The sequence below is a fragment of the Crotalus tigris genome, unplaced genomic scaffold (genome assembly GCF_016545835.1).
Source record: "Crotalus tigris isolate CLP2741 ecotype Arizona unplaced genomic scaffold, ASM1654583v1 scf7180000017847.2079705, whole genome shotgun sequence".
In the NCBI taxonomy this organism is placed as follows: Eukaryota; Metazoa; Chordata; class Lepidosauria; order Squamata; family Viperidae; genus Crotalus; species Crotalus tigris.
The window spans coordinates 412,243-428,609 of record NW_024096670.1 but is presented as its reverse complement, the minus strand read 5'-3'; the positions used below and the strand labels follow the sequence as shown (position 1 = coordinate 428,609).

The 16,367-nt window shown below is 39.1% G+C and overlaps 1 protein-coding gene across 1 annotated transcript in view; it reads right to left on the bottom strand.

The window, feature by feature from the left end:
* CDHR1 (cadherin related family member 1) overlaps positions 1-11,595 on the bottom strand; it is a 46,352-nt gene extending 34,757 nt beyond the window's left edge. Inside the window, 5 exon segments of the mRNA XM_039343350.1 lie at positions 1,347-1,397; positions 2,258-2,403; positions 10,348-10,443; positions 10,898-10,900; positions 11,238-11,595. Coding sequence (XP_039199284.1) covers positions 1,347-1,397; positions 2,258-2,403; positions 10,348-10,443; positions 10,898-10,900; positions 11,238-11,298 — 357 coding nt within the window. The 5' untranslated portion in view covers positions 11,299-11,595.
* Between the last annotated feature and the right edge of the window lie 4,772 nt (positions 11,596-16,367).

Below are 16,367 nucleotides of genomic sequence, written 5' to 3'. Positions count from 1 at the left end.
TCTGGGAGTTGAAGTCCACGAGTCATAAAAGAGCCAAGGTTGCCTATCCCTATACTAGACTGTTGACAAAGCCATCAGAACAGAGATCACACACAATACTAAGCTACAAACCACAAGTGGAAAATGGTAATGGCTAACTTCACACTTTGTAATGAAGCCAAAGTTAAACCAACCATATGATTACTTGATACCTGGCGTGATATTTATTTCAACAAGAATGTAAGGACACAGCCCAGTTAGAACTGGGTTTTCATGTCAAGTCAGACAGTAGATCAATAAGGAATCAGGAAGACTTCAGGTTCCCCATCCATGGTCCACACACTCCATATATGTATACATGGAAAAAAAATTTAGATTCTTAATAATTTTAAAGACCAAATAAACGAGTGATTGAATTAAAGAGACTGAGATAGGATGGACACAGTGGACAGGGAAGAACATTGGACCGAACTATTTCACCCAAAGAGATAAGTATCAACCAATTCAAAGAATTTTGGAGCATGTAGTGATATTGCCTGGACAATGTTATTCTGCAGTGATCTTCTTTGATTCCTTGAGCTCAACAGCTCTTTGTTACAAAGACCTCCTAATGTGAATTTTGGGAGTCAGAAGTTGGATTGAATTAACAGCTATGGAATCAGCTTAACAGATTTATCCTGGCAGCGATCCAGAGAACAACACAATGATTCATTGTCAGCCAAATTTGAAAATAGATATGGGGTGATTCAATTTGCAGTTTCAGAATCGCAACCTAAGTAATGATGTGTGACCCAGATAATACAAGGCTAGGCAAAGGAAAGGCTGGGACCGGATCCAGAACTTAGTCATCTTAGAACAGGGCTTAAGGTCAATCAATCAGAATAGAGATAGAAGGAGATCTTCTAGTCCAACTCCCTGCTCAAGCAACAAACCCTATACCATTCTGAACAAATGGATGTCCAGTCTCTTCTCAAAAACCTCGAGTGATGAAGCACCCACAACTTCTGAAGGCAAGCTGTTCCACTGGTTAATTGTTCTCACTGTCAGGAAGTTTCTCCTTAATTCTAAGTTGTTTCTTGATTAGTTTCCATCCTTTGCTTCTTGTCTTGCCTTCTGGTGCTTTGGAGAATAATTTGACCCCTTCTTCTTTGTGGCAGCCCCTCAAATACTGGAATACTGCTATCATGTAGTCCTTCTTTTCTTTAGACTTGCCATACCCAACTCCTGCAGCCGTTCTTCATATGTTTTAGTCTCCAGGCCTTTAATCCTCTTAGTTGCTGAGTTGCTGAGGTGTGAAGCACACTTTCCTCTGTATGAAATGAAACATCTGTAGTTATTGAAAGCACATTTTCTATTGATATACTCACTGTACTTAAGCCATCGGAAATATTCACGACTGCTTCAATCTCGTCTTGTGTCTAAGGAAGAAAAGGAGGCATTTTAGAAATGGTTTACAACGTATGAACAGCTCATTTCTCTTTACTTTGGGTTTAACGAAAATTGAGCAATGCAACCCCACAACATCAATGCTATAGTGCAAATTCACAACATAGTGTCTGAGTGTCTCCCCAGAACCAGGTCCTGTAAGTTGAATGGGGCTTACTTCTAGTGCAGGGGTAGGCAACCTGGGCTCTTTTATGACTCATGGATTCAACTCCCAGAATTCCTGAGCCAGCACAGGGGAACTATGGCCCTTTTATGACTTGCGGACTTCAACTCCCAGAATTCCTGAGCCCGCATGGCTCAGCTTGGAACCTCTCCCTTTCCCCATGGCTGGCTCAGGAATTCTGGGAGTTGAAGTCCACCTGTCATAAAAAAGCCAAATAATCCAAATTACTCTTCAAAAGGAGGCAGCCATGAAAAAATAACACAAACATTTGTCATAACTAGATTCTGTTTATGCTGGGTGTATTATTCATAGATTCAACTGTTGGTAGCAATTGAAGTTAGAATGCCCAGGGCTCTATAACAGATAAGGGAACTCTGAATATTTATTTTAACAATAAACCTACATTTGGGCTATGCCACTTGAGACTACAGATGGACTGAGCATTCCTGTCAGCAGACAAGAATAACAAATATGAATGTAACAAGGAGAAGAATTGTAGACTAGATCTCTGGGGAACTTTTCCCAAATGATAGGAAGTACCTAATCATCTGATTTTCTCAGCTCCATCCTTTTTTGAATTTTAAATAACCTAATTCACACCAAGATCACCACCACCACCACAGCCCAGGGGAAAGTAAGATTTTTCAGAAAGATCCTTCTGCACTTTACCTCTCGATCAAGCTCCGCAATCAGGGTAACATTTCCGTAATTTTCATCCACGGCAAAGTATTTCTTTGAACCTGCTTCGAAGGTCAGCCCATAGGTTACCGGATCTCCTTCTGGATCTGTTCCATTTAGTGTATAAACATGTGTACCTACAACAGCGAGAGGTTTTGTGGGTTTTTTTTTTTTGTAGAGCTTCTCAAATCTTTTTGCTCAGAGTTGACATTGTTATTTTATTGTTAAGACAGTTGTTATGGAAATTATAAGAATAAATAATTTGTAATGCCCATCATTCTGGAAAGTCAAGTTCTAATGTTCTCCATCTATTTTGGATTACTTCTATAGCATTTAATTGACCAGGTATTGTTTCTGGGCCATCAAGTCTGATTTGACTCTTGGCCACTCTCTGAAAATGTCTCTCCAGTTTTCTTGCCAAAGCAGTTGCCTTGGCAGTTTTAGGAGGGGTTGTCCATTTCCTCCTTCTAGGGCTGAGAGGGTGTGACTGCTCCAACGTCACCCAGCTGTCTCTCTGTCTAGGATGGGACTAGAACTCATGGCCTCTCAGATCCTAGCCTGATGCCTTAATCACTACACCATACTGCTTTCACTGGTCCCACCAGCCAACTGAACTTGACTGATCTCAACAAAAGCTAAGCAGGGTCAGGGCTGGTTAGTATTTGGATGGAACTAAAGGTGGTATACACGGAACTCATTCCACATAGTTTTACTTTCAACTATAATTATCTGAGATAAGTTGGACTGAGTGAGCTTCCATATCTCAAGAGTAGATTTCAACTTGGATTTCCGTGATGTCAGTCCATATCTTGATCACTACACCACACTGATTCTCTTGTTCTTGTCTTCTAATGGCTCAGTTTAGAATTGTCCATTATTATTATTATTATTATTATTATTATTTTAAAAAATACCCTGAGTAAAAATAAAGCTGGATCAGGACATTCAAAATGAGAGGAACCGGATGAGATGTCTTCGTAAGAAATTATCTCCCAGATAATTGAGGCCAGTTGAAATGGTTCATCAATCTTTTGATGAACTTCTTACGGTCAGCTGAAGCTCTGGAGAACATTTGTATCCAAAGACACTCCTGTCCAAATTAGCCAAGCCTAATTTCTTTCCAGTCAACAAAGGAACGTTTCAGAACCTCATTTTGATGGGGTAGAAAAATGCTGTAGGAGATAAATCAAGGTATGTACCAAAAATTGTAGATCAAGCATGGTGAGATGTGTTTTAGACTCACTCTCAGTTTGAATCTCATGGAGATTAATTGAGCTGTTCAATCATGTAGAGATGGAGGAAAAAAATATAGTGTGAAATGCAAGTCTTATCTCCAAGACAAATTATGGACAAGGGTCTATATACAATCATAATTCTAATGTGATGATCCTAATCCTAAACAACACTGATAATATTACCTAGTTGGGTAATGAAACAACCAAGATTAGAGAACACCAAGGAGCCCTCATTTCAACCCTGAGCTTCAAATATTATCTTTTATTGATACCTTATCCTAACCTTCAGCATGTTTCCTGACCCCCAAGCAAGAAATAACATTATGGGGTGAAATGCAACTAAGGGAAGCCTCTCGTAACCATGGATTGTCCGACGATCTTAATATCAAATCAGTGTTAGAAGTATGACTTACAGAAATAAGATATTTTAAAGAATTGACTTTATCCATTTATTGGGAAATTCAAGGACACTTCAGTACTTACAGCTGACCAGACCACAAAAATGTCCTCCCAACACATTTTTTCCCCTGCTACATCTTCATGAAGTTGTTTTCAAGTTGTCCCTAGTTAAAGAATCAGGCAGGGTTAAGTCATCCAGAGCTGGACTGGTGTTAAATTGTTTTTCCTTCCTTTATTTTGGCACCATCCAAGAGTGCATGAATCATTGGGAGACGTTTATATTCCCCAAAACAGACAGAGGTGATAAAAAAAACCAAACAGAACTGGAACTGGCAACAGGGACAACACATTTTGTCCTCATAGGAAGTTTTTGAAAACTTGTGGGTGGCTAGAGAGATCTTTAACAGTGCAATAGTGAAAGACAGAGGCATCGAATCCAAATCACATAAAGTATTAGTACTGCTTTATAAAACCTTAGCAAGGCCACACCTGGAATACTGCATCTAGTTTGGTCACCACATTACAAAAAAGTTGCTGAGACTTTGGAAAAAGTGCAAAGAACAGCAACTAAGATGATTAAAGGTCTGGAAACTAAAACATATGAAGAACAGTTTCAGGAATTGGGTATGGCCTATCTGTGTAGAGAAAAGAAGGACTGGGGGTGACATGATAGCAGTCTTCCTGTATTTGAGAGGCTGCCACTAAGAAGAGGGAATCAACTTATTTTCCAAAGCATCAGAAGGCAAGACAATGGATGGAAACTAATCAAGGAGAGAAGCAACCTGGAATTAAGAATAAACTTCCTAACAGTGAGAAAAATCAACCAGTGGAACAGCTTGCCTCCAGAAGTTGTGGGTGCTCCATCACTGGAGGTTTTTAAGAAGAGACTGGACAGCCATTTGTCTGAAATGGTATAGGGTCTCCTGCTTGAGAAGGAGGTTGAACTAGAACTGTATTCTAGAAAGGGTACAGAGAAGAGCAACAAAGATGATCGGGACTGGAGGCTAAAGCATATAAGGAACAGTTGCTGGAATTGGGTATGTCTAGTTTAATGAAGAGAAGGACGAGAGGGGACATGATAGCAGTGTTCCAATATCTCAGGGGCTGCCACAAAGAAGAGGGAGTCAAGCTCTTCTCCAAAGTGCCTGAAGGCAGGACAAGAAGCAATGGATGGAAACTAACCAAGGAGAGAAGCAACCTAGAACTAAGGAGAAACTTCCTGATAGTTAGAACAATTAACCAGTGGAACAACCTGCCTCCAAAAGCAGTGAATGCTCCAACACTTGAAGTTTTTAAGACGAGACTGGACAGCCATTTGTCTGAAATGATGTAAGGTGTAAGGTGCCTGAGCAGGGATTGGACTCAATGACCTCCAAGGTCCCTTCCAACTTTATTATTATTATTGTTATTATTATTATTATTGTTGTTGTTGTTGTTGTTATTTCCAAGATCTCTTCCAGCTCTATTCTGATTGATTGATTGATTGATTGATTGACTGACCCTAAAACTCGCAGGGAAGTGGAAATGTTTTACCTTCATTGCATTGAAGTGGTTTGCTTAGCAATACGATAAAAATACTGGAGAATATGAAAAGTTAATCTGCATGACCTCATTAAAAAAAGGAAGAAATTGTTCTTCAGTTACAGACCAATGGAATCCACTAGTTTTTCCAGCCTCTTTTATTTATTTATTTATTTATTTTGCTGAGGTGACCTCCTGTAGATTATTTGATGCTAGGCTGGTTGCATGCAATCAAAATGTTAATAAAAACTGGAGAGGTCGATTTCTATTTCTATCCTAGCTCAGACGGTGTCTAGCTGATAATTTTTACACCCTCTCAGCGCCAACTCTCCATATCATTAACACTCTGAGAACATTCTCCAGCATAGAATTAACACCAATTAAAAATCTATCCTTGGCAGCTCTCGCTGAAAAGAAGAGAAAATTAAAATGAAGGCTTATCTTTTATCTTATCTCCAAGCAAGACTCTTGGAGAAAAACATTCACGAGTCTCCACCGATGGAGCAGAGAACCTCTCTCCCTTGTCCATCAGTGAAGATTTAATGGTGTTGAAACTTAACCGTGGTTAAATTCACCCTGGAACTGCTAAAAGGACAGTGTGGTAAACAGGAGATAGATGGTGTCATATCCCTTCCGCTCTGTTGAGAGAGGGCTGTTAAATCTTAATGTAGATGGCCTCTTTGATCCCTCTTCCAAACCAGCGGTCCCCAGAAGGTGGGCACATTCTATGTTCTGAAACCAGATGCTAGGAATTGGTAGCAGAGATTGATAGTACCTGATGGTTAGGCATGTCAATCCCAGATGAAGGTAAGGCTAGCACAGGGGTAGGCAACCTTGGCTCTGTTATGACCCATGGACTTCAACTCCCAGAATTCCTGGGCCAGCATGGCACAGCTTGGAAACCTCTCCCTTTCTCCTCAGCATGGCTGGCTCAGGAATTCTGGGAGTTGAAGTCCACAAGTCATAAAAGAGCCAAGGTTGCCTACCCCTGGGCTAGCAAAAGCAATGGAACCCATTTGGTGTCAGGGCAGAAGCCAGAAGAGTATGAATTGTAGTCCTACCTTAGGCACAAACCCAGCTGGCTGTCTTTGGGCCAATCATTCTCTCTAAGCCTCAAGAAGAAGGGAAGAACAATCCACTTCCAAAAAGGTTCCTACATTGTGTTCAGGAAAGCCAAATATCCATGTAGGCTCCCAGATTTGAGCTTGACTGGAAGACTTACTACTGCAAGAAAATGCTTTGCTCTTTGTTCCAGAGTCAACTGTATGACTATGGCAGAAATTACTGTATTCTCTGTGAATTTACACTTGTATGAAATTAGATTTCAGTAAAGCAATTTGGATCCTGGACTGAAGAAACTTGTTGGATGAGAAATGAAACATTTTCAAATAAAGGAAGGAAGGAAGGAAGGAAGGAAGTCCAGTTGCCTTTTGGAAAAGCATCTTTGGGACAGCCATGACCTGGATGACTGAAAATCTCCATAGACATTTGGATCCTGAAAATATTTGATTTATTTTGTCAACATGAAGAGGTACATCCAGTCCAACTTGACAAAGCCAGGTGGATAATAATAACAACAACAACAATAATAATAATAATAATAATAATAATAATAATAATAATAATAATAATAATATCTACCAAGGCAAATAGGTGGGTGTGGAATGCTACAAGTACATCAGATGGTTGAAGAAGAAAAAATGGCTTTGGAAGACTGGCTGTACAAGACCAAGCCTTAAGGACAAATGCATATAAAGTCAAAATTGAGAAGACAGCAACAGACAGTAAGTGCCGCCTATGCAAAGAAGCTGAAGAAACAGTGGACCACTTAGTAAGCTGTTGCAAGAAGATTGCACAGACTGACTACAAGCAGCGGCATGACAAAGTAGCAACAATGATGCATTGGAAGATCTGCAAAAAATATCATTTGCCTGTAAGCAAAAACTGGTGGGATCATAAAATAGAGAAAGTCATAGAAAATGATAAAATTAAACTGCTCTGGGACTTCAGAATTCAAACAGACAAGCACCTGCAACATAACACCCCAGACTTAACAATTGTCGATAAGAAAGACAAAAAAGTCTGGATAGTGGACGTGGCAGTGCCTGGAGACAGCAGAATAGAAGAGAAAGAGCTAGAGAAGATAACAAAATACAAAGACCTACAAATAGAAATAGAAAGACTGTGACAAAAGCAAGCAAGGGTAGTACCAATAGTCATAGGTGCCTTGGGTGCATCCCAAAACAACTGGAGCACCACTTGATCATCATTGGCATTGACAAATTTGCCATTGGTCAATTGCAAAAGGCGGCCTTACTAGGAACTGCTTCCATCCTGTGACGATATCTGTAATACCATCAAACATCCACATCTGCCTATCCCAGGTCCTGGGTAAGGACTCGATAGGCAGACAAAATGCCAAATCCAGTCTGAACATCTGGCTGACTGTGCGATGATCCATAAAAAATAATAATAAAGTTGGAAGGGAACTTGGAGGTCATCAAGTCCAACCCCCTGCTCACGCAGGAAACCCTCTACCATTTCAGACAAATGGCTGTCCAGTCTCTTCTTAAAAACTTCCAGTGTTGGAACATTCACCACTTCTGGAGGCAGGTTGTTCCACTGGTTAATTGTTTTCACTGTCACAAAGTTTCTCCTTAGTTCTAGGTTGCTTCTCTCCTTGATTAGTTTCCATCCATTGCTTCTTGTCCTGCCTTCAGGCACCTTGGACAATAGCTTGACTCCCTCTTCTTTGTGGCAGCCCCTGAGATATTGGAATACTGCTATCATGTCCCCCCCTCATCCTTCTCTTCATTAAACTAGACATACCCAATTCCAGCAGCCGTTCCTTATATGCTTTAGCCTCCAGTCCCCTAATATCCTCAAATACTTATGGACCAGTGTTGGGAGACATCAGGATTGTAAACAGACTTCACTGAAGGCATCCATGTGGACGTCCTTCATGCTAAAGGATTCCAGGCTGAGACATCTCCAGGCTGGAAAATCTTTACAGTCTCTCAGCCTGGAAGCACTTTTGCTAACACTGTAGGAAAATGATCTTTCCCACTTTTTTTCCCTGCAGCATTCCCTTAAAAGGTCCTTTATTCCTTTCCCACACTTGACCTCCTGATAATTGATGGTTACTGAGAGAGAGAGAGAGAGAGAGAGAGAGAGAGAGAGAGAGAAAATGTCCTCCATCCGTGTCCTCTAAAATGGGGACAGTGGAGAAGAGTTAGAAGAACTCAGAGGCATGGAAAAAGCTTTTCCATAAAGATGGCCAGCCTCAACTGGGAGAACTGTCCAGAAGATGATTCTCTATACTTTATGCTTCAGTCTCCAAACCTGGAAGATACCTTGTGGATGAGAAGAAAAATGGTTGTTTTGGATTACATTTGGGAAAAAAAAACGCTTTGCTTAAAGCTTTATCTAAATGAAGCACTGCCGAAACTTCACAGAGCCCTAATATTTAGCAAAAACCCTTAAATTTTCCACTCATATTGATCCAGAAGAAATAAAGACTGGGTTCATGTATGAGGTTCAAATGATTAGTCTGGTTGGGTTTTAGCACCATATCTGAAGCCAGCCATTCCGATAGGAAAACTGAAAAGAGTTCTAGAATAATTTATTCCAATCAGGATGGGTTGTTCCGCAAAACAGCGTGCAAATACCAGCAACAACTTTATCCAGAAATCGCAAACGTACGCATGACTGCATGGAAAGATAATGTAAATTGGTAGTAGAGTACAAAATGGATAGAGACAAAATTTGATAGGCTGCCTAAGTTGACCACTATCAAAGGATGTTCAATACAAAAGGCAAGATAATCAATAACTCTATGATTCTTTTCTAGACTGGCACAGAATTTGCTGGGAAATAGTTACAAATACTGGAAGCTGTTAGCAACTCAGTGTGGGGTAGATGTTAAAGTATTGGAGCAGGAGCAGGAAGTTGTGTCTTCAGTCCACCCTGGAAACTTCTAGGTGAATTTGGGGCAGTCTTTTAAGTCCAATAAAACTCAGAAGTGTTTAAGGAGTATTTAAAGGAATATTTTGTTTTAAATATGTATAAGGGAATTTCAATGGCATAAGTAACGCTTATATGTGTGTTGATTGTGATGACAAAGAAAGATGGATAAACTTTATATAATACAAGTATGGTATTAGAAAATATTGTTTAGCTTTCTGAATAATTTATACTTAAATTTATACTTAAAGTTTATAATATTTTAATGGCGGACTAGATTCCAATTAATTTACTTTATATGAAATATGATATTTTGTAATGTTATTAAGTTAGGGAGATGATTGGTTTATTAATTGTGAAAGAAACAGAAGTTGTGAATTATAGATAAAATAAAATAATGGTAAATTGGTAGGATTGTAATGACAAAGAAATTATTTTAATGTTAAATTTAATTATAGTGGTATGGTTGTTAATAGGATAGTATTGGAAGAAGGTTTTTTTTTCTTTTCTTTCTTCTTTTTCTCTTTCTGTTTTTCATACATAATGGAGTTAAAGTACTTAATAATTCGTTTATTGAATGTAATTATATTTGTTTGAGGTTTATTTGAGTTTAAAAGCTTTTCCTTTTAAGTTCTAGTTAACCCTGTATTCAGCTCTGGGAAGAAGGAGGGAGGGTTTTGGGGAGGGTTGGGAGGGATTGGGGAAGGGGTTTTTTATTGTAAAATTGTAAAAATTTATAATAATAATAATAAAAAAACTCAGAAGTGTTGTTGTGCAGATAAAATGAAGGGAAACCTTCACATGAAGGATAGTCAGGATGAATCAATACAATTGGATCAAATACCCAGAGGATCCCAACTTGGAAAGAATGCCATTACAGTCCCAACAAAAACGGTGCAGAAACAAAACCTCAACACTTCTGTCTTTAAACACACAACAAATACACAAAATCGCCACACTGACCCACAGCTGTATCTTCTAAGAGGCTGAAGAGGGCCATATTCCCATTATTGCTGCTGGCTCCATTGTCAAAGAAATAGGGTGCATAATTTGCCTGAGCTGTAAGTTAAGAGAAAACAGAATTCAAGGGAGAAACATTCATTATATGGAAAGTTGGTGAAGGGACTTCTTTTTTTTCTGTGCACAAAGCCCAATTCAACCCCTCAGATATGCTGGTGTAATTCACCCCTTCGTATTTGAGAAAGCTCTGAACATCTCAAAAACCACTTGCATTATTACGCCGTTAACACTACAAATTGCTATGCATCTGGCAATGTTTTAAATTCAAAGAGAGGTTAGGCACAAGGGAAGGAAATAACGCAGACCCGCGTAGTCTATGCCCCCAAAATGTTTGCTAATCAAACTTCATCAAATCCCCCTGAACTGCACAAGGGAACCATATTCCATTCAGCAACTTTAACCTCCAAGCAATTTCCTAAGGGATTTAAACCATGATGCTTGAATTTTTAAAGGGGTGCTTTTACCCCAAATCTTGAAGAAAATAATTACTTACTTGCTGCAAGAGAAGAGCGGAACCCAAAGGGGAGAGAGAGAGAGAGAGAGAGAGAGAGAGAGAGAGAAGAGGAAAAGCCCATTAAAATATCATTCAATCCTTAATTTATTTATTTATTTTTAATTAAAACAACAACAACAACAACAAAACAAACCCAGCCTATTTCAGGTTGCAAATATATCAGCAGCCAAAAGGAAGGAAAGGAAGCAGCAAGTCACCTTGCTATTTATGCTATTTATGCCGTTCCTCAGTTTTTAAAATTGCAATTAGCCAGAAGACACCCGAAGCTTAAATCCTGATTCCAAAGTTGCGTAGTTTTGAGAGGTTTGGCGCTACTTACCCAGGCAAACGTGCACCAGATTGAGAAATAATGAGGTTGGCAAGTGTCTTTCTTGCTTCATCCCCCCCAAAAGAGGATCTGTTTCTTCTTAATTTTGGAGAGGGGGTTTTTTTTAGGAGAAATACCCCTCCAGATCCTGCACGAAACCTCCTTCAGGAATGGGGGGATGAGGAATCTGGCAGAGAGGCAGGAATAGTTGCTAAGATGTTAAGCGGATGACCAGATTTAATTTCGGAGGCATTGGAAGGCGTTCCTGCCTTCCTCTTAATTAGTCCAATTAACTCTGCCAGCAGTGGGAGACTTACTTGCAAGCACTCAGCTTGCAAGTAAGTACCTTGGTACCTTGGAGAGGGTCTGCTGTGTTTTTTTTTTTTTTTTTTTGCACCGTGCATGCATTTGTCCAAAGAAACACCTCCAGATCCAAAAGGCAAGTTGGTTTAGCCTTAACTTATCTTTTTTTTCCTGGGTTTTTTTTTTTTTTCATTTTTCTCATTCCCAATGCCACCCACGCCCCTTCTAAATAAATAAATAAAATATTAACAACTCCCAGGGTGTTCTGCATTTTTTTTCCCTCTAAGACCTAAGACCTAAGGAGTCTCAGGACCCAAATGAATTTTTCGTCTTTGATATTCTTGAATTATCAGCTGCACAAAAATGCTTCGTTTTTCAGGGATCAGGAAATTCACACACTGAACATGGAATAAAGGCAGCCGACCCAGAATTGATCAAAAGGCTTTATTTTTAGACTTATTTTCTTAAAAAAAGGAGGTGTTTTTTTAAAACTTTAATCCGCCGTTGAAAAGACAAAGCATTCTATAATTAGTGCAGAGAGCTGTAAGAACATATCACAAATCAAAATCTTCAAGGATGATTTAAGCAAGATTTTTATTCCTAATTCCATTGTTGGCTTTCTATCTCTTTAAAGAAGAAATGGGTATTTTGGAATCAGTCACGACTGAGATAAACCCCATTTGTTTTTTAAAAAAATGGGGAATTCATCAAATCATGAGGTCAACTTATTCTGGAATTTATACTTTGGAGAGAAAACATCTTCACGAATGGCTAAATAGACCTTATTTTTTCCTATTTCATCACAAAAATCTTACTGAGTCAGGGGAATCACAGGTAAACAGAGCAGTTTTTTTAAAATTTTGAAAATATAAACAACAAAATAGTAATCTAAAAATGCATTTAATGGAAATGATCAGAAAGATTCTTACATAAATCTACTTTTTTTAAAATCAAAGACTTTCTGGAATGTGCTTTGCCGCAAGATAAGTATTTTTTTAGCGGATGGGAGTCAAACATGATACAATGGCAATCTCAGCACCAGCTCTCGTTAGCAATCATATTAGTAGAATAATTCTAATGGTCTGTGGTCCTATCACCAAAAAGTGTGATTTGTATCAAGAAAACATTATGCTATCACAAAGAACAAGTCCATCAACTCCAGTCACTTCAGGAGAAATGTTTTGAGCCATACATCTCTCTAAATTCTACAGTTCAGTAACAAATAAGGAGAAAAAGTAATATTTCAGGGAAAGTGAGATAGAAAAATGCATATTTGAGGAGAAAACCTGCTCAGAATGTACCCTTTAGGAGAAATTGAATACGAAAATAAATCTGAATGTATATATTACTTTTTACAAAAAAAAATCATAATAATCAGACTGATACAGAAATGAGTTAGAAAGGACATCAGTTCTGGGTCTTAGAAGTCTACACCTCTTAAAGGTGACAAGATTCAGAAATATTGATCTGGAGCAGGGGTGGGCAACCTTGGCTCTTTTATGACGCGTGGACTTCAACTCCCAGAATTCCTGAGCCAGCATGAGGGAACTATGGCCGTCTCATGACTCGTGGACTTCAACTCCCAGAATTCCTGAGCCAGCATAGCTCAGCTTGGAAACCTCTCCCTTTCCCCTCAGCATGGCTGGCTTAGGAATTCTGGGAGTTGAAGTCCACGAGTCCTAAAAGAGCCAAGGTTGCCTACCCCTGATCTAGAGGCAAGCTATGAACAAGAAGAGAACACAATTATGGAAAAGATGGGTCTAAAATCACGATATAAAATGAGAAATTTGGAGGAGATGTTGTCCCTTTCTCCATTGCTCAACTTCCGTTTCCTTACACACTTAACGATAATATTGTCAGGTGCGAAAGATCAGTGTTCCTTTTTTTAAATAAAAAAATTAAATACCTCTTCTGGCACGGAGTGGATAAGAACCTTGCATGACTCCTGCTAATCCTCTCAGACGTCCAGAGCCATCTGTCCATCTCGGCAGAGTGTAAATAGAGAAATTAGGTCATTCTGTGCCAATAGGAACCAGTGAGTGGCAAGAGGCAGACATCTTGACTTTTGGCTTTGCGAGAGATTGATGGAGAATCGGGTAGGGCTGGGATGGGCCCAGGGCAGGGGAAAGGAGAGGTTGTTAAAAAGCTTTGGCAGTTGAATTTCATAGCTGAAACAGATGCTGAGATATTAAGCCCCTCAAGCTGGTTCTTCAGGTTGACTTGGATGTCCACATTTAGCCTATTCTTGGTAGAACGTTCACTCTGATTACATTGACTCAGAGATGCAAATTGGATTAGACCTTAACAGAATAACAAAGTTGGAAGGGATCTTGGAGGCCTTCAAGCCCAACCCTCTACCATTTCAGACAGATGGTTGCCCAATCTCGTCTTAAAAACCTCCAGTGTTGGAGCACCCACAACCTCTAAAGGCAAGCCGTTATGTTGATTAATTGTTCTCACTGTCAAGAACTTTCTCTTTAGTTCTAGGTTGCTTCTCTGATTAGTTTCCATCCGTTGCTTCTTTGTCCTGCCTTCAGGTGCTTTGGTGAACAGGTTGACCCCCTTTGCTTTGTGGCAGCCCCTCAAATATTGGAACACTGCTGTCCTGTCACCCCAGTCCTTCTTTTCATTAAACTAGACCAGGGGTAGGCCACCTTGGCTCTTTTATGACTCATGGACTTCAACTCCCAGAATTCCTGAGCCAGCCATGCTGAGGGGAAAGGGAGAGGTTTCCAAGCTGAGCCATGCTGGCTCAGGAATTCTGGGAGTTGAAGTCCACGAGTCATAAAAGAGCCAAGGTGGCCTACCCCTGAACTAGACATGTCCAATTCCAAAGTCCCTCCCTTCTCTCTCCTCCTTCCATCAGAAATCAGGTCAGAAAACAAGAGAGGACTTAAACACAATTAAAACCAAAAGCTTGCAGTGAGAAAGACTAATAGAGAAGGTTGACTCTTTTCTTCCAGTTATGTACTTGTGACCACACTGAGGAATTCTGGAAGAAAGAAAACTCCACTCAAAAAGGATGCAACTACCTGAAGAATGAAGAGCTATTGCTTTTAACACTTGTCAAAACTCAAGAGTTCACCCTTTTTTAAAAAAGTAATGCTATTGAAAATTTCTTGGGATGACCTACAAAAAGAGAGAAGATGAGAGAGCATGATGTAATACAGCACAATGCTGAGAAGCTTAAATCTCTGTTGGAGTATTGCTTAGTGTCAAATATAGTTGATTACTCAAGAAAACTCTTGTGCAACAGTTATGTCCCTTTTTTCAGTATATGAAAAGAGGATTACCTAGCTGGTAATACTTCTCTATGTTTCAGTTGGAAATATTATAGTATATACATATATAAAAATATATAGAATATAATCTATCTATCTATCTATCTATCTATCTATCTATCTATCTATCTATCTATCATCTGCCCGTCTCTCTCTCTCTCTTTCTCATCTCTCTAATCTATGTATCTATCATATCTATCTATCTATCTATCTATCTATCTATCTATCTATCTATCTATCTATCTATCTATCTATCTATTCTACCTACCTATTGTCTGTCTGTCTGTCTCTCTCTCTCTCTCTGTCACTCTCTCTCTCTATCGTCTGTCCGTCTCTCTCTCTCTTTCTCATCTCTCTAATCTATGTCTATCTATCTATCTATCTATCTATCTATCTATCTATCTATCTATCTATCTATCTCTATCTATTCTACCTACCTATTGTCTGTCTGTTTCTCTCTCTAATCTATCTATCTATCTATCTATCTATCTATCTATCTATCTATCTATCTATCTATCTATCTATCTATCTCTATCTATTCTACCTACCTATTGTCTGTCTGTTTCTCTCTCTAATCTATCTATCTATCTATCTATCTATCTATCTATCTATCTATCTATCTATCTATCTATCTATCTATCTATCTAATCTACCTACCTATTGTCTGTCCGTCTCTCTCTCATCTCTCTAATCTATCTCTCTATCTCTCTCTCTCTCTCTCTCTCTCTCTATCTAATCTACCTACCTATTATCTGTCCATCTCTCTCTATGTATCTATCATCTCTATCTATCTATCATATCTGTCTGTCTGTCTATCTATCTATCTATCTATCTATCTATCTATCTATCTATCTATCTATCTATCTTCAATTACCGTCCAATTGCATTCATGTCCATTATGATGAAGTGTTTTGAGTGATAAAGGAGTATATTGTTTCATGTTTTCCTCCTACGTTTGACTCATTACAGTTTGCTTATTGGAAGAACCGCTCTACAGATGACGCACTTTCTTGTGTGCTTCTTTTTAGTTTGGCGCACCTGGAGAAGAAGAATACTCACGTGGGAATGCCGTTTGTTGGTTTTAATTCAGCGTTCCACACAATCATTCCTCAGCATTTGGTGAACAAACTGGGCCTGTTAGGTTTTAATACTTCCTTACGTTACTGGATAGGCCCTAGTTCGTGTGAGTTGGAGGAAAAGTCTCCAATTCCATTATATTTTTAGCATGTTCCCCACAGGGCTGTGTTTTGAGTCTGTTATTATTCACCCTGATGACGCGTGACTGCTGTGCTAAGTCTGCTATGAATCATATTGTGAAGTATACAGATGATCTGGCGATGGTGGGTCTTATTTGAGATAACAAGATTCTTATAAGGAGAATGTGAAGGCTTCGGTGGACTGGTGCAATAAAAATAACCTGGTTTTGAATGTTAATAAAACAAAGGAGACCATTGTTGATTTTAGAAAGTCTATCTAAACTGACACCCTTCAGAAGTACTGAACTTTTGATAGAACCCCAAAATCATGACAGGCCAGAATAATGACAGTAACAACAGGC